Raw genomic sequence first — 19,260 nt, 5'->3', positions numbered from 1 at the left:
CTCCTGAAGGTGGCAGTCCTGTTCCTGTAGACGTGCTGATGGATAATCTCACTTGTGGATGTGGCTGTTGCGTACCTTGTGTCAGAGCCTGACATGTAGAGGGAGGCCTCTCATACAGCCCCAGCTCTAAGCATACTGATGTTGCTACAGTGCCCATGATAGCATGGGGGGAAACCTCCCTTCCCTGTTATGGTGCTCTCCACCAGGGTGGTTAACGGCTCCTAAGCATTCCAACATCAGGCATCTGTTTCTCAAGTTTTTTTGTAAACAACTGTAAAATCCCTTTATCTGAGTTCAACACAGCACCCACCTCTCTATGAAGTTTTCTTCTTGACACTGCTTGTGACTGACTGGAGGCCTATAGCAGAGAGGGAGTTTTATACCCAGAGAGGACTGCCCATAGGAGGTGCCAAAGTTTTTTTCTACCAAGTGTCCTACTCCTGTAGGTGGGGCTATAAAACCCTGCATGGTCATGGATAATGAAGAAGATGCTGTGTCCATCAATTAACTCAGAAAAAAGGATTTTATGGTGAGTAACAAAAAATCTAAATTTTTGCGTACTTCATGTTATTTGTGCATCAAATAGTAACTGATTTGTTTTTTTTGTCTATGCATTGAACCTGCATTGATGAAAGCAGTTCAACACCGCTCACCTGTTATGATGTGAATGAGCCCCAGTGTTCATAGTCTGGGTACAGGTGCACTTTAAAGTGGTTGTAAACCTCTAAAATGAAAAAATAACAAAGGATATATCCCTATATAGTGTGTACTTGCTTCAGTCCAAAGCATTTAGTGTGATTTCTGTCTGCTGTCTCAGGCTGGGTTCACATATGAGCCGCATGTGGCTCACAGCAGGGGTCCGGTTTGTCCTTCCTGGTTCACCATTTCAGGTCTGATTTCAGCCCAAATTTTGGGCTGAATTCGGACCTGAAATGGACCAAAAGACACACAGCGTTCTTCTGCAAATCGCACCGGACCCACTGCGGAGATATGTGAACCGGCCCTAAAGAGATTCGGTCACAATCTCCTGCTAATGCGAATTGTCCACATCCAATTCGCAATGGTGTGAACTGAGCCTCATTCCTCTTCTATCTGCATCAATCACTTCTGACAGACTCTAACTTGATACCACAGAATCCCAGGAGATGACCCCACCCCCCATTAACACACCTCAGCTGTTTGTGTCCCTATGTGTTTGTGGAGAGGGGGTGCTTACTATATCCACTCAGGTCTCAAATTGCAGTCAGCTATTCTTTCTAAGCTGTGCCATGCAGTGACATCAGATTCCTACCCCCTTCCTGCTGGAGCTGAGAAAAAGCATTTGCTCTGTGTGCTTTAGAAGGCTGTAGAGAAGAGAGTGTAGAAGATAAACAGGTACAACTTATATAGGAAGATTTGTTTAATATCTGTGTATATGTAAGAGTTTACAAACACTTTAAGCTAATATTTATCTTATAAAGGTGTGTTATATGATTCAGGGAGAGAGAGAGAGAGAGAGATTTAAGTAGAATCTGCTAAATGAACACAAATATATTGCTTAAAGGAGAAGTATGGGAATACAAAAATAGGTAGTACAGGTTACCCTCATACCTGCATTGCATTTCTTTCTTTCCCCAGTCCTTTAGTTTTTGCAGTACAGTCTTTTGAAGAGTCCAGAATCAGCCTCTAATGTTCTCTGTCAGTTCAAAAGTTTCCAGTGGATAGATACTGCTCCTCAATCCAGCTCCTCCTTCAGCCCCTCATTCTCTTGGATGTGTGGGTGTGTTTGGTGAAGAGGTGAACACCCAACCTGCTATCTAGAGCGAGCACGTTCTTCACATGCCTCTGTTTCCATGGCAGCGTGTCCCCAGCTAAAACCTGGAAGCAGAGGCAGCGTGACACAAGCAGTGAAGTGTTCTCACCTCCCAGCAGCAAGCCTCCAACACCTCCTTCAGTGGGCTTTAATGTTCCTGTGTCCTACGAATTCCCTCCCCCCTTCCCCTCACTCTTGGGAGATCAAAGTCTGTGTCAGTGTCTCCTCCATATGATGGGGGGAAGAGTGTCACTGAACACTTCTCATGTCCAGTACATAGGAGGTGTGCAGGGGAGAGGGAAACTGACCACTCCGCCACATCTAAAGTGAAATATTCCTGTTTAGACCCCAGATATATCCCTAGAGTCCCCTTTAGCCTAGGTTCACATTGGAATGATTTGGCATGCAATTTAATTGCATGCCAAATCGGTGGCAATGGCACCGTCTAAATTTGTGGCGCCACACTGATCACCAAAAGTAGTTTCTGTACTACTTTTGGAGACTTTGGGGTGCGATGTCCATTGACATTTGTGCAGCAACCCGCACAGATGTCTCCGAAGTCAGGACTGACATGTGGGAATGAAATTGTGTGAGTTCAGCTGAACTTGTATGATTTCATTCTGGCTATCAGTGTCAACCTATGCTTGTTGTACATAAAAAATCATCCCTCTGTCACTGATCCCATCCCCCACCACCATCCCTCAGCCACTGATCCCATCCCCCACTGCCATCCCCCATCACCACCACCACTGATGTCATCTCTATCCCCCATCATCACCACCACCACTGATGTCATCCCTATCCCCCCATCACCACCACTGATGTCATCCCTATCCCCCCATCACCGCCACCACTGATGTCATCTCTATCCCCCTGTCACCCCCACCACTGATGTAAACTCTATCCCCCTTCACCACCACCATTGATCTCATCCCTATTCCCCCCCCATCACCACCGCCACTAATTTCATCCCTATCCCCCGTCACTACCACTGATGTCATCCCTATCCCCCATCACCACCACTGATGTAAACCCTATCCCCCGTCACCATCACCACTGATGCCATTCCTATCCCCCATCACCACCACTGATGTCTCCCCTATCCCCCGTCACCACTGCCACTGATGTCATTCCTATCCTCTGTTGCCACTGATGTCATCCCTGTCCCCCGTCACCACCACCACTAATGTGATCCCTATCTCCCTGTGACCACCACCACTGATGTCCTCCCTATCCCCCCGTCACCGCCACCACTGATGTCCTCCCTATCTCCTATACAGTCCCATCATCCCGATCCCCTGTACTGCTATACAGTCCCATCATCCCCATCCCCTGTACTCCTATACAATCCCATCATCCCCTATACTCTTATACAGTCCCGTCATCCCCATCCCCAATACTCCTATACAGTCCCATCATCCCCATCCCCTGTACTTCTTTACAGTCCCATCATCCCCATCCCTTGTACTCCTATACAGTCCCATCATCCCCATTCCCTGTACTCCTATATAGTCCCATCATCCCCATCCCCTGTACTGCTATACAGTCCCATCATCCCCATCCCCTGTACTCCTATACAATCCCATCATCCCCTATACTCTTATACAGTCCCGTCATCCCCATCCCCAATACTCCTATACAGTCCCATCATCCCCATCCCCTGTACTTCTTTACAATCCCATCATCCCTATCCCCTGTACTCCTATACAGTACCGTTCATCCCCATCCTCTGTACTTCTAGAAGTGTAAAACCAGCCTAAGCATATGTACACGGAAGCCTCCATGACCCCAATCACATAGAACTATCTGAATAGCCAATAAAATTATAAAATCACAATATTAGCTCTAATTGTTTTACAGTAAATGCAGGCAATGCTGACAAAAGCCAGTGTTGTATTATACTTTCAAAATGTATTATTTGCATTATAATTTTAGTAGGAAAGTAGAATATAATACACTGTACAGAGCACTATCACTGACTTCTACTCTTCTGACTAATGCCTGCTGCTTTTCTGAATGTGTGCAGAGACTGTTCTGTCTGCAACAGGGAGAAGGGAGGGGGAGGAGGGGAGGAGGAGAACAGCTATGTGTGTTGTGTTTAGTCTCGGACATGAACAGAGAGCCCAGAGCTGATGTCATCACACAGATGACAGGTAGGGGGTGGATCCAGACTCTCCATTGTCAGTATGACGCTTCAAGAAAGTCTGCAGACCCTCCCACAGGTAATTAATTCTATTTTAACAGAAACTGAGAGGGCAGGAAAGATTTGTAGATAGTAGCAGCTCATAGGGAATAGGATTAAGCAGAAAAAATGAAACCCATACTTCTCTTTTAAACAACCAAGGAAAATCAGGTTCAAGGCCCAAGACAAACAATCAGACTCTAACCTTTTTACCATCACTACCATATATATATATATAGTATTGGGTGACACCAATCCTACCTATCACTAGGGTTGGTGTCACCCAGTGTGAAAAAAATTGGTGTCACCCCCCTCCACCAACTATAGTCCCCCTTCAGTACAGATCACCCTCTCTCAGTACAGACCCCTTTTCCTCATTATAACCCCTCATTAAGTATAGACACCCCCACTAAGTACAGAGCATAGATCTCCCTGAGTGCAGACCCCCCTCTATCAGCATAGACCCCCTCAGTGCAGACTCCCCTCCATCAGCACAGACCCCCCTCCATAAGCATAGACCCCCCTCTCCACTTGTGCTAGCAGTCCCCTCTCTCCCCTCCCATAGCACCCCCAGGCTATGTATATGTATGTATGTGTGTGTATATATGTGTGTGTGTGTGTATATGTGTATGTGTATGTGTGTATATATATATATATATATATATATATATATATATATATATATATATATATATATATATATATATATATATATATATATATATAAATAGCTGTGTCCAGCTACCAACCCCCCTCCCTCGGTTATCAGACCAGCACAGGCCACTCCTCCCAGTCCCACACTAGCTCTCAGGTGTAACTGGGTGGCATGCCAACACCATGGCAACCCCCCACCTCACCTTGGGCTGGTGGCAATCACCCCCTCAATGCAAGCTGACACCCTCCCACCCATTACAGCACCAGCTCAGGGCCGGGGCAGGGCAGGGCAGGCGGCTAGTTAAACTGTAGTACATCTGTCCCAGTCAGCAGCTGGAGTGGAGAGAACAGTGTGCAGCTGCTCCACCAAGGTGGAGATAGTGACACATGTGACAGGCTCAGCAGCAGGGAAGTAGGAGGAGGGAGGACACAGACCAGAGCAGTGTGGCTGCGGCGCTGGAGATGTTCCAGCTGGGACATAAAAAAACAAGGCTTTACTCACCCTCGGGAGAGTTGGGATGGTGTCACCCCTCTAGTGGTGTCACCCGGGTGTGGACTGCACCCCCTGCAACCCCCTAGCGACACCACTGAGCCATGGCAGTGGGGGGTTTACACAAACATCAGTGGCTGCAGCCCCCGGGAGTGTGTGTAAATCTGACAATCCAGCTGTTATTGGTCAGATGGAAGTGATCTGATGACTGTGTGGCTGCCCAATCATTTCCACACACCCCAATAAGTGCCAATCACCCCTGCACATACCCCTGCCATGCTTTTACTTTTAAGCCTTGTACACACAGTACGATTGTTGGCCAACCGAGTGTCTGATTTTTGTCAAAAGGGCGTGTGCCAGGATCTTGTCTTGCATACTAACGTTACACAATTGTTGTGCCACAAACACGAACGTAGTGATGTACTATAAGGAATTTCAGCTCTTGAGCGCCACCCTTTGGGCCCCTTCTGCAAATTTCGCCTGCTGAAAATCTACTAGCCTGTCATCCAACATTTGTTGGCCAAAAATTGTTAAACAATTGTCTAAAGGAGCATACTAATGGTACAAATTTAGGACAACAGACAATCCCCTTCCAACAATGGAACCGTGTGTACGAGGCTTAAGGAACTGTGACACAGAGAGACCTTGGATGAGGTATTCAGGATGAGCACTTTTATAGTGAATTATGGGGTTTCTGTCATTAGGATTTGTGTAAAGTCAGCTGTTCAGTTTTTGATCATTTACTCCAAGAAAGGTAATACTGTGTGTGAAATGTCAGGGCTGAATACCGTGTCATTGAAAATACCATTCAATAAGGTTACACATTCAGAGAGCAATGACAAACACATCATCTACATATATAGTCTACCCACATATAGACAATGATGGAAATAGAGCAGAAGAACAGATTAAGCCCCCATTCACACCTATGCGAATTAGATGCGGCTTACACTGCATCCAATTTGCAGGACATTTTAAAATACATTCATATGAATGCATCTGGTTCACATATGTGCGTTGCATTCGCACTGCATTGCACAAAAAATGTGTGCATTTTCTGGGCATTGCGGTGCGAAATACAAGCCCATTATCTTCTATGGGAACGCATCTGATTCGCAGATGCATTGCGTTCTGAACATGGATTTCCTCCTTCTCCTCACGACACCTCCCCCTCCCCCCCTGCTCACTGATCCGCAGCTAAAACTCAGATGAACCTCTGAACAACTGATTTTTATCTTCCCAGTGAAACCTGAGCTTCAATTCGCACCGCACATGTGTGAACCCAGGCTAAATGTTCTTATAAAAACCCCACAAATAGATGAATAAACGCTGATACAGCAGCACCACCCATAGCTGTGCCTTTAACCATTTCCAGTCCTGGCCAATTATGATATTTCTCTCCTACATGAAAAAAAAATCATAATTTATTGCTAAAAAATTACTTAGAACCTCCAAACATTATATATTTTTTTAAGCAGAGGCCCTAGAGAATAAAATGATGGGTGTTGCATGTTTTCATGTCACACTATATTTGTGCAGCAGTTTTTCAATTATGTTTTTTTGGATAAAATACATTTTAATGAATTTCAATGTGCAAAAACAAAACATAATACCCAATTGCTTGGTAAAGTATAAAAGATGATGTTACACTATGTAAATAGATACCAAACATGTCACGCTTTAAAATTGCATACACCCGTGGAACAAGGCCAAACTACGGTACCTAAAAATCTCCATAGGTGACACTTTAAAAGCCGTTACAAGTTTAGAGTTTCATAGGAGGTCTGGTGTTAGAATTATTGATCTCACTCTGACGTTGGTGGCAATACCTCACATGTGTGGTGAAATTGATGTTTACATATATGTGTGTGGGAATGTGAGCACATGTGTGCCTTTGCATGTGAGCACAGGGGGACGGGGTTCTTTAAAAACTATTTTTTATATTTGATTATATATTCTATTTCATTTTTTTAACACTGTACTTAAAAAAAAATGTATCAACCTTATTGCTTTCACAAGGGATGAACAACATACCTTGTGATACATGGGCCATGGCAGGTTTTCTTTATGGAGAGATCTATTAGACCCCATATCTCTTCTCTGGCCTCCAATGCAGGTAATCAGACACAGATTGGTCTGATCGGCTGCTTCACTGACTGGTAACCAACCAGTAAAAACAGAACTGAAACTAGAAGTGACAAAATCCTCATTGCTTCTGGATTCTGATGTCCCACTCCTCTCTCTGTGTGCTCGGAGCTGTATGCCGCTGGTCACATCCTTACCGGATTCCCTGATCAGAGCCCGGTAAAGGTGGTGGCAGGAGGGGGACCCCCTTCCCCCACCTGTAAAAGTAATCCAGCAGCTGTATAGACGTTCCAATTACTTTTACTAAAAAGAGAAACGCCAGATGAAAAAAAATGATGCTGGGATGCGACACGGTATACCCACTTCAATGTAGGCCATTTATAAAAGGCCTAAGGACATGAAGTGGTTACTTTGTTTGAACAACCTGTGTTCAAAATGAAAGTATTTATTATTGATAGTCCCAGGCCTCCAGAATATATACACTGGGTAATGGATGATCAGTTTTGTTTCTGCAGAAAGTATTCCACCACCTTGATCCTGACTCAGTTGGTATTGAGGTGTATAAGGAAAATATATTCAATGTGGCAAGGAGCCAGTCTGGTTCAAAGTCAACTACTTGTGATCATTTGTATAAAAAGTCTTTGGTCCACCAGCCCATCATATTTTATTAGCCCTGGATTGGTATGAAATGCCCCTTGCCCAGTCCTCCCCTGCGGCAGTCTACAGGGGCAATTTCTCTTTACCCATCTGACAGTGTGGAAAGGTAGAAATCCTCTCTTCTTTGCAGGAAACATGCATTATCTGATTCAGTTCGGCGGTCACTTTAACCCTTTCACTGCCAGGCCCTGTGCTCCATTTTATACACTCAGGCGACCAGATCATTTTTGCACTTTTTCCTTTTGCTTTTTTATTTTTCACTTATAGCTTTCAGAATTTGTGAAAGACCGCCCAAACCATATATTTTCTGAAAGCACATGATCAGTAGAATAAAAATAAGGTGCTAGTGATTTTTTAGACCTCACGGTATTTGCGCAAATGTTTATCAAAGCAATATATTTGCAAAAAATACACTAAAACCATTATTAGCAGATAAAAACAAAGCACATTTTACAAAATTCCTACTGAATATAAAAGCTTAACCTGTATTGAGTTAATAAATAACTAACAAAATTTTAAATTGCGCCTTTTTGTGAAATGGTGAAAATTGAACAGACACAAGTGTAAATATCCAAATTTCTCTAAAAATCTGAAGACTCTCATTTTTCCCCTACAGCTTTCAGAATTTGTGAAAGACCCCCAAAACCATATTTTCTGAAAGCACATGACCTCTAGAATAAAAAGAAGGTACTACTGATTTTTTTTTTTAGACCCAGCGGTATTTGTGCAAATGTTTATCAAACCAATTTATTGGCAAAAAATACACTAAAACCAATTGGCAGATAAAAACACAGCAAATTTTACAAAAATTCCTACTAAATATCAAAGCTTAACCTGTATGTAGTTAAAGTGGTGTTCCACCCTAAAAAAAAAATCCATGACTGTGCCTAAAAAAAATAAAAAAAAATGTGGATTTTTTTTTTAACTCACCTCTAAATGCCTGTTGCTAGGGGGTCCCTCGTAGTCTGCCTCTTTCAGTGCCTGGCCTGGTGACATCACATCCCCCTCGGCAAAGGAAGGACTCGGCTCTGCTGCCTCCCTCCTGTCAATCATCTGGGACCCATTACAGGTCCCAGGTGACTGAGCGGCCAATCAGGGCGCGTGGCGCCGATCGCGCATGCGCAGTGGGTGTCAGGCTGTGAAGCCACAGCCCGGCGCCCACATTTGCAATGCTGGCGCCGCTGAACGGAGGGGGAGACGAGCGGGTCTTCGATCCCCCGCATCGCTGGACCCTGGGACAGGTAAGTGTCCAATTAAAAGTCAGCAGTTGCAGTATTTGTACCTGCTGACTTTTAATTTTTTTTTTCATGGGCCCTCCTCTTTAGTAAATAACAAATATTTGTAAGTAGATGAGAAAATCCGGACAGCCGCACACCAGGAGGATATTAGCCAAAAAATTTTTTTATTGTAAAATCAGGATCATACCATGTACAGGACACCGTGGCAAAAAAATATATACAGGCAATCAGCTAACACGTTTCGCACTTATGCTAAGTGCTTAAGCACTTAGCATAAGTACGAAACGCATTAGCTGATTGCCTGTATATTTTGACATCAATGGGACTGCCTGCACAGAGAGGCACGGAACACCTGTTCATCCCTGTAAAGGTACGCTGTGTATGCCCTGTGTGAACAAGGCCTTAGGCCCCTTTCCCACAAGCACACTGATTGGGTCTGCCTGTCCGTTTTTCAGGTGGCCCAAATCAGACCACCTATTGCTCTCTATGGAGAGGCTGATGTAATTGGACATGTGTCTGTTTATACCCACCTACATCCGATCCAGTCCACTAAAAACAGACAGATGAGGATTTCATTCCCCATCCATCTAGCAGATCAGATCGGATGGCATCCAATGGAAATGGACAGGCCGCCCCATAGAGAACAGAGGGCTGTGTCCGTGTACGCTCTGCATCAGCGGAGTGGACACGGACCTGCTCGGCGGGAATCAGCAGGTAGGTCCCCCGCCGAGCAGGCGGATCTGCTTGACAGAGTCCACTCCATGTCCAGGAGCAGCCGGTCCATTGGTGGCGCAGGGGCACCCCACCTGCAGGGCACTGGACTCATACAATTGTATAAGTTTTTTTTTTTCAAGCCACATGATTAGAGCCTGAGGCTCTAATTGGCTTGAAAAAGGTTGGGCTTGGGGCACAGAGCATTGCACTCCAAACCCACCCACTCGTCTTCCGGCTTCTCCTCCTGGCTAATCAGGACGGATCGGGGTGGCCAGGAGGAGAAGCTGAGGTATCCGTGGAGGGATGAGTGCGGGGGACCGTCACGGGGGAGGGGGACCGTCACTGTGGAGGGGTGAGTGTGGGGGAGGGGGACCATCACAATGGAGGGGTGAGTGCGGGTGTACCTGAGGGGTCTTACTGTGTTTGTTTTATTTAAAACATTTTTATCTTTTTTACATTTTTTTTTTTTTTTTTTAGTCATTTTATATATATATTTGGTGAGATAGCAGAGGTCTAAACAGACCCCCATATCTCTTTTTTTGAGACAGATAAAGGGACTGAACATATTCCTTTTCTCTGTATCACTTTACTTGAATGAATGGAATCTGTATAGAGATTCCATTCATTCATAACCTGACAGTCTGGTACATAGTAACTCTCGCCTTTACTATTATCAGATGTCAGTGGGCATATAGAAGCAATTACAGCAATCTCTGCATTCGGCCAGGGTGCCACACTTAGGAGGTTGAAGGGGATTGGAGAGGAGAGTGGGGGGAGTAGTTTTAGGTGGAATGGAGGTGCGGGAGTTAGAGAGGCTGGGGAGAGGGAAGCGGTGGCATGGAGAGGGGGTGTCACATTAGGGGTTAATAACTCTGATCAGCGGGTTGTAATCTGCTGATCATTGTTATAGAATTGTTCAGCAGAGTCTTCTGAACAGTTCTGATATAAGATTATGTCACTGAAGTGCCCATAGGCTTATAGGAGAGGGAGAAAAGAGCTCCGTACCCCGTACTGACATGGACACCTGCAGGCCCTTTTGTAGGTCCATATGGCAGATGGACTTAGCAGTGAAAGGGTTAAAGTGTACATAATACTGAACTTAAAACCACTTCAATACTGGGCACTTAGACACCTTCCTGCCCAAGTCAATTTTCAGCTTTCAGCGCTGTCGCAATTTGAATGACAATTGCGCAGTCATGCTACACTGTACACAAACTCATTTTTATCATTTTGTTCCCACAAATAGATAAAAATAAATTTTGGTGGTATTTGATCACCTCTCCAATTTTTTTTTTGCGCAACAAATAAAAAAAGACCGAAAATTTTGAAAAAAAACAAGTTTTTCTTTGTTTCTGTTACATATTTTGTAAATAAGTACGTTTTCTTCTTCAATGATGGACACTGATAAGTCGGCACTGATGGGCACCGATGAGGTGGCACTGACGGGCACTGATGGGCACAGATAGGCGGCACTGGTATGTGGCACTGATGGGCACTCATAGGCAGCACTGATGGGCACTGATAGGTGGCACTGGTATGTGGCACTGATGGGCACTCATAGGCAGCACTGATGGGCACTGATAGGTGGCACTGGTATGCAGCACTGATGGGCACTCATAGGGGGCACTGATGGGCACTCATAGGGGGCACTGATGGGCACTCGTAGGGGGCACTGATGGGCACTCGTAGGGGGCACTGATGGGTACTTATGGATGGCACTGATGGGTGGCACAGATGGACACTGATAGGTGGGCACTGGGCAAGGATGGGCACTGATGGACACTGATGGGTGGCACTGATGGCTCTCCTCTACTCATGTCAGATGCGAGTGAGGAAAAGCTGATCAACGGCTCTTCCTGTCAACATCGTGATCAGCTGTGATTGGACACAGCTGATCACGTAGTAAAGAGCCTCCGCCGGAGGCTCTTTATCAAGATCGGTGTAGCAGTGTGTCAGACTGACACACCGCACCACTGATCGCCTCGATGCATGCCCCCACGGGCGCATGGCAGCTGTTATCCTGCTGGATGTCATATGACGCCCAGTCAGGATAACTGAACCATCGCCTGGCCATCTTTCTGCTATAGGCCATGCGGGAAGTGTTTAAAGTGGTGTTCTGGATGAAATTTTACTTTTTAGATAAAAATCCCCCTATAATCCTCATGCTTAATGTATTCTAGTAAAGGTTTGCTGTAAATGAAGGTCCATTTTGTATTTTTGCACCATTGATTTCTTATTTTTGTAAGTCCCAGCAGGCCGCAGCCATCTCATGTGTGGGCATCTGAAGCCAGACTGTATCTCTTCCTGTATTCCAGCATGCACCTCCAGATCTCGCACATGCTCAGAGCAGCACGAGTAGCATAATAGGTTGTAGGTCCAGTTTCTATAGCAACAGCAGTGTCAGAGGAAGTTGCCGCCCCTTAGCTATGGAAACCTCCCCTCCCCCTCCAGGGAGCAGGAAGTTTATCTACATTTATAAAGATTATAAATCTAGAAATATAAAAAGCTCCTGAAAAAGTAAGTACCTTTTGCAGGAGCTGCCCCAAATTGGCACCATCAAAATTGCCCCATCAAAACTGCACAATCATACTGCCCCCATCAAATTGCCCCATCAAAATTTCCTTATCAAATTGCCCCCATGAAAATTGCCCAATCATATTGCCACCATCAAAATTGCCCCATCAAAACTGCACAATCATACTGCCCCCATCAAATTGCCCCATCAAAATTGCCTCATCAAATTGCCCCCATGAAAATTGCCCCATCATATTGCCACCATCAAAATTGCCTCATAAAAACTGCACAATCATACTGCCTCCATCAAATTTCCCCCATCAAAATTGCCCCATCTTACTGTCCCATCATACTACCCCATCAAAATTTCCAAATCAAATTGCCCCGATCAAAATTGCCCCATTATACTGCCACCATCAAAATTGCCCCATCAAAACGGCCCCATCAAATTGCCCAATCATACTGCCCCATCAAAACTCCCCCATCAAATTGCCCCATCAAAATTGCCCCCATCAAAACTGCCCCATCATACTGCCCCAGTCAAAATTGCCACATCATACTGCCACCATCAAAATTGCCCCATTAAAACTGTACAATCATACTGCCCCCATCAAAATTGCCTCATCAAAATTGCCCCATCCTACTGCCCCCATAAATTTGCCCCTATCAAATTTGCTCCCATCAAAACTGCCCCCATCATACTGCCCCCATCAAAATTGCCACATCATACTGCCCCATCAAAACTGCCCCATCAAATTGCCCCATCATACTGCCCCATTATATTGGCCCCATCAAATTGCCACCAGCAAAATTGCCAAATCATACTGCCCCATCAAAACTGCCCCATCATATTGGCCCCATGAAAATTGCCCCATGAAAATAGCCCCCATCAAAACGGCCTCCATCAAAATTGCCCCATTATACTGCCACCATCAAATCGCCCACATCATACTGTCACCATCATACTGCCCCCATCAAATTGCCCCATCATACTGCCCCCATCAAAACTGCCCCATCAAATTTCCCTATCATACTGCCCTATCAAAATTGCCCCATCATACTGCCCCATCTTACTGCCACCATCAAAGTTGCTCCATCATATACTGCCCCATCAAAATTGCTCCCATCAAAATTGCCCCATCATACTGCCACCATCAAAATTGCTCCCATCAAAATTTCCCCATTATACTGCCACCATCAAATTTGCCCCATCATACTGCCACCATCAAAATTGCTCCCATCAAAATTGCTGCATCATACTGCCCCATCATACTGCCCCATCAAAATTGCCCCATCAAAACTGCCCCCATCAAAATTGCCCCCATCATACTTCCCCCTTCTAAATTGCCAAATCATATTGCCCCCATCAAAATTGCCCCATTAAAACTGCCCCATCATACTGCCACCATCAAAATTGTCACCATCAAAATTTCCCCCATCAAAATTGCCCCATCAAAACTGCCCCATCAAAACTGCCCTCATCATTCTGCCCCATCATACTGCCACCATCAAAATTACCCCATCAAAATTGCCCCATCATACTGCCACATCAAAATTGCCCCATCATACTGCCACCATCAAAATTGCCCCATCATACTGCCACCATCAAAATTGTCCCATCATACTGCCCCACCATATTGCTCCCATCAAAACTGCCCCCATCAAAACTGCCCCATCAAATTGCCTCATCATACTGCCCCATCATAACTGGCACATCATACAGCCCCCATCAAAATTGCCAAATGAAATTGCCCCATTACACTGCCCCCATCAAAATTGCCCCATCAAAATTGTCCCATCATACTGAGCCAAATTGCCCCCATCAAAATTGCCCCATCATACTGCCCCCATCAAAATTTCTACATCATACCGTCCCATCAAAACTGCCCCATCAAATTTCCCCATCAAAATGGCCCCATCAAAATGGCCCCTATCATATTGCCCCATCATATTGCCCCATCAAAACTGCCCCCATCATAATTGCCCCATCAAAACTGCCCCCATCATAATTGCCCCATCAAAACTGCCCCATCAAATTGCCCCATCATACTGCCCTATCAAAATTGCCCCATCATACTACCCCCATCAAAACTGCCCTCATCAAAATTGCCCCATCAAAATTGCCCCATCAAATTGCCCCAGCATACTGCCATCATCAAAATGCCCCAATTAAAATTGCCCCATCATAATTGCCCCATCATAATTGCCCCATCAAAACTGCCCCATCAAAACTGCCCCATCATACTGCCACCATCATACTGCCACCATCATACTGCCACCATCTTACTGCCCCCATCAAAATTGCCCCATCATGCTGCCCCATCAAAATTGCCCCATCAAATTTGCCCCATCATACTGCCCCATCAAATCTGCCTCATAATACTGCCCCCATAAAAACTGCTCCCATCAAAACTGCCCCATCAAAATTGCCCCAGCATACTGCCATCATCAAAAATGCCCCAATCAAAATTGCCCATCAAATATGCCCCTTCAAATTGCCACCATCATACTGCTCCTTCAAAATAGTCCCATAAAATTGTCCCAATCAAAACTGCCCCATCATCCTGCCCCATCAAATTGCCCCATCAAATTTCCCCCATCAACACTGCCCCATCAAAACTGCCATCTATCCTTTGATCACCAGTGGTGAGAAGAACTAGAAGATATCTCTATATTGAAGCTCTTATTTGGTGTTGGGAACTGTCACATTGGACTTTCTATATTGCTTTGTATTGTTTTTTGTTACTGATTTTGGAAATTTATTATTATGTTTTTCCACTGAAGACATCATTTTATATCTGTAACCAAATCAAGATATTTATTTATCACTGTGATCGCCATTTCCTTTCTTTCATGGTTTTCAGGTAATAGAGTATAGAAAACCTGAACTGTCTAGGGCTGTGTGTTCTCTGTCATAAGAGGTATTTAGGGGACAAGTATATCCGGTATTTTTCTGTACTTGTCATGTCTTTATAAGGATAAAAAGTGTTTATATATTGCTGAGAAAATAAATCTCTGTTCTCCAGTAATATGGATGACCACACAAAGTAATCTGTATTGTAATCATTTCACATGAAAATGTAGTAATGATAAAACCATACTAATATTATAATCAATACAGAAGAAAATGATATCAACATTCTTGTCTTCTCCATCCATAAAATATTTCCATTATATTTCCAGATATTCAGGAAAAGCACAAACAACATCTAATGGAGAAGACTGAGACTCTGGTGGAGCATAGACCCCCAGGAACTACCCTGGAACCACAAAGATTCCTCATCAATGATCGTTATGTGAATCTGATTGTAGTCTCCACCGATCAGTTCAGGAAACGTCCCCAGAATGAGATAATACAGACTGGGGTAAAACATGAGAAATGCTTGAAGGAAACACAAACTAGACTGGAGCACATTTCTCCCAACAAGCTGTTCCGATGGAACCCCCAGTCACAATGTGTACCACATGTAGTAATGGTGAGTGGAGTGCCAGGAATAGGGAAGACCACACTGATGCAGAAGTTTGTCTATGACTGGGTGACCGGAAAACACTACCAGAGATTTGCCTTTCTCCTCTTCTTCAGATTCCGGGACCTTAATAGACTGGGAGAGGTCAGCTTGGAGGAGATGATTCTTCATCAATATCCATATCTGGAGAGTCAGATTGGAGACATTTTACAAGATCCAGAGAGACTTCTATTTATATTTGATGGATTAGATGAAAGTAATCACCAAATCGATTTCAGATCAAGTAAACTGTCCAATCCAAAACAGAGATCACATTTTGGTGAGATTGTGGACAGTTTGGTGAGGCAAAGTCTTCTTAAGGGTTGCTCTGTACTGATAACCAGCCGTCCAACCAGAGTGGCATCAATTGATACCAGTGTTTTCCAGAGAATAGCTGAGATCATAGGATTTCTCCATGGAGACAGACTGATCTTCTTCAATAATTTCTTTGGAAATGGGGAATTATCAGAGAAGGCTTTTCATTATGTGGAGGAGAATGGCACGCTGTACACTTTCTGTTATATCCCATCATACTGCTGGATCATCTGTACAGTGTTATCAATGTGCTTCAGATCCCAACCAACAATCACTGATCAGCTGATGACATCATTACCCAAAACCGTGACACAACTCTTTGTCACTTTTGTCTCCAACATTCTGGCCAATCACAGCCAGATTAAAGATGGTGATCACACTGCCCGGGAACTGCTGACCTCTATTGGGAAAATGGCAGAACATGGAATCATGAATCACATGATTGTATTTGATGATCGTCATCTGGAGTCATTCAGTGTGAGAAAAGATAATCATGTCTTTTCATCTTTCATGATGGAATCTGGTCAGCCTCCCGATGTGGATTACACCTTCTTACATCTCACTCTTCAGGAGTTTTTTGCTTCTTTAGTCCACTTTATGAACAATAATCCTGAAAGATTACAGAAAACACTTGATGAGGCCGAATCTTACAAAGACGGCCGTGCTGAAATATTCCTCCGTTTCCTCTGCGGTCTCTCAGACTCTTCTACTAGATCCATGTTAAAGTCTCATGTGGGAGAATTGTCTACTCAGGCTGACAGACATGTCATCACCTGGATCCAGAAGAAAATACCAGAACAAAGATCTGACAAGAGAAAGCTTCTTAATGTATTCTACTATCTCTATGAGAGCAGGAATAAGGCTCTGGTGGCACAATGTATTGGATCAAACAAAGTTGACTTTTCTTTTGTCCCCCTCAGCCCTCTGGACTGTTCTGTGCTGTCTTTTATCCTTCAATCCTGCAGAGAGACAGAAGTAGATCTACTTTCATGTAATATTCAGAATGAAGGATTGAGGAAACTTATACCGGCTCTACACAATATCAAGAGTTTGAGGTAAATATTTAATCTGAATAATCACATTGCTGTAATAATTTGGTATTTTCAGGTGTTTTTCCAGAGAAATGACTAATTATCGGTGTGATTTGTTTTCTGTTCTATGCAGACTGTACACATCTATTTATCTGAATACATCAGATAAGACTTAAAGCGAATGTAAACCCTCACATAGACCCAGTGAAGGGAACAGCCTCAGATGATACACAGAGATTAAACAAATCCTCCTACATACGTTGTACATGTATATCTGCTGTCTCCAGCTTTATACACTGTTCAGAAAGTGAACGTTGTGTTAGATTGTTTTCTTTCTGTTCCAGCACTGGGTGTGGAATCTGGGCATACACTGTGTGTGAGATGATTGGAGGAAAGGCACACACCCCCCTCCACATAAGCAGAGGAAGGAAGAAACATGCAGAGCTGTAATGTGAATAGACAAGCTCTCTGCTAATCTATTTATAGCACTCGCCCCGACACAAATTTCCAGCTGCTTTTATCTCCTGTGTCAAAGAGCTTGTCAGAAGTTATCATTCTGATAACAGAGGAACAAAGCAGCAGAAAGACACTGGACACGGGGCTTTGAAGAGAGATAAGTAAACACTACAGATATATGTGATAAATAAATAAATGCAGCGCTAAGTGTCATTAACCATGCGTTTTTCTGTGGTTAAACAAACGTATAATCAAATATGCGTTTTCAGTGATTATACAAACATATAATCAAACATATCACCTTTCATAGGTAATAAGGATGTTCATCCGAAAAAATGTGATGGTGATTCAAAAAATATAAGTGAAAATAAACAACAAATTATAAGAGCAGTGTCTACACACATGAATCATCTAATTAGAATAATATATATCACCCTACATCACAGCAGTGTATAGTAGTATATAAAGGAATAAAGTCCATACATAAAAAACTCTAGCGATAACGCTGTGCAAACTGTGGCACTGATGAGATCCCGTAGTGATTGTTACATCTGGTGGGCAATCTTCCTGCATACAGATTTCATATAGAAATAGTAAGGTGGATGTGCTTACCAGAAGGGATGGACACTCTCACCGTACGGCGGGGTGTCATAAGGGCTTGTGGATCCAGATGATCCTATGGGTGTTCACTGGAAACTCGGTGAGGCGTGCCAATAGACAGTACCGGAAATTGCATACACAGCGACTTCAGAGACGAGGTAGACTGTAGGTCATCGGATGGATGGATGGATTCACCTCTCCCAATACGCTGGTGGCCGAAAGGATGTAGTTCTCACCACGTCACAATGTCATCCACATAGGGAAAAAAAGGTTGAACAAGTGATCACAAGTTGAATAAAAATAGGATTGGAAATTAGCGTGGTAACAGAGTAACAGCAGTCAGCAACCCGACATGTTTCAAAACATGTTGGGTTGCTGACTGCTGTTACTCTGTTACCACGCTAATTTCCAATCCTATTTTTATTCAACTTGTGATCACTTGTTCAACCTTTTTTTCCCTATGTGGATGACATTGTGACGTGGTAAGAACTATATCCTTTCGGCCATCAGCGTATTGGGAGAGGTGAATCCATCCATCCATCCGATGACCTACAGTCTACCTCGTCTCTGAAGTCGCTGTGTATGCAATTTCCGGTACTGTCCATTGGCACGCCTCACCGAGTTTCCAGTGAACACCCATAGGATCATCTGGATCCACAAGCCCTTATGACACCCCGCCGTACGGTGAGAGTGTCCATCCCTTCTGGTAAGCACATCCACCTTACTATTTCTATATGAAATCTGTATGCAGGAAGATTGCCCACCAGATGTAACAATCACTACGGGATCTCATCAGTGCCACAGTTTGCACAGCGTTATCGCTAGAGTTTTTTATGTATGGACTTTATTCCTTTATATACTACTATACACTGCTGTGATGTAGGGTGATATATATTATTCTAATTAGATGATTCATGTGTGTAGACACTGCTCTTATAATTTGTTGTTTATTTTCACTTATATTTTTTGAATCACCATCACATTTTTTCGGATGAAGAACCTTATTACGTATGAAAGGTGATATGT

General features: G+C 43.9%; 1 protein-coding gene across 2 annotated transcripts in view; it reads left to right on the top strand.

Annotated features, from left to right (window-relative positions):
• LOC141117774 (NACHT, LRR and PYD domains-containing protein 3-like) overlaps nucleotides 1–19,260 on the top strand; it is a 445,237-nt gene that overhangs the window by 232,666 nt on the left and 193,311 nt on the right. For both annotated transcript variants that reach the window (XM_073610805.1, XM_073610806.1), the window contains exon 6: nucleotides 15,510–17,202. In XM_073610805.1, coding sequence (XP_073466906.1) covers nucleotides 15,510–17,202 — 1,693 coding nt within the window. The remainder of the gene's footprint in view (nucleotides 1–15,509; nucleotides 17,203–19,260) is intronic.

Source organism: Aquarana catesbeiana, linkage group LG13 (genome assembly GCF_042186555.1).
Source record: "Aquarana catesbeiana isolate 2022-GZ linkage group LG13, ASM4218655v1, whole genome shotgun sequence".
In the NCBI taxonomy this organism is placed as follows: domain Eukaryota; kingdom Metazoa; phylum Chordata; class Amphibia; order Anura; family Ranidae; genus Aquarana; species Aquarana catesbeiana.
This window is presented reverse-complemented; position numbering and strand designations above follow the sequence as displayed.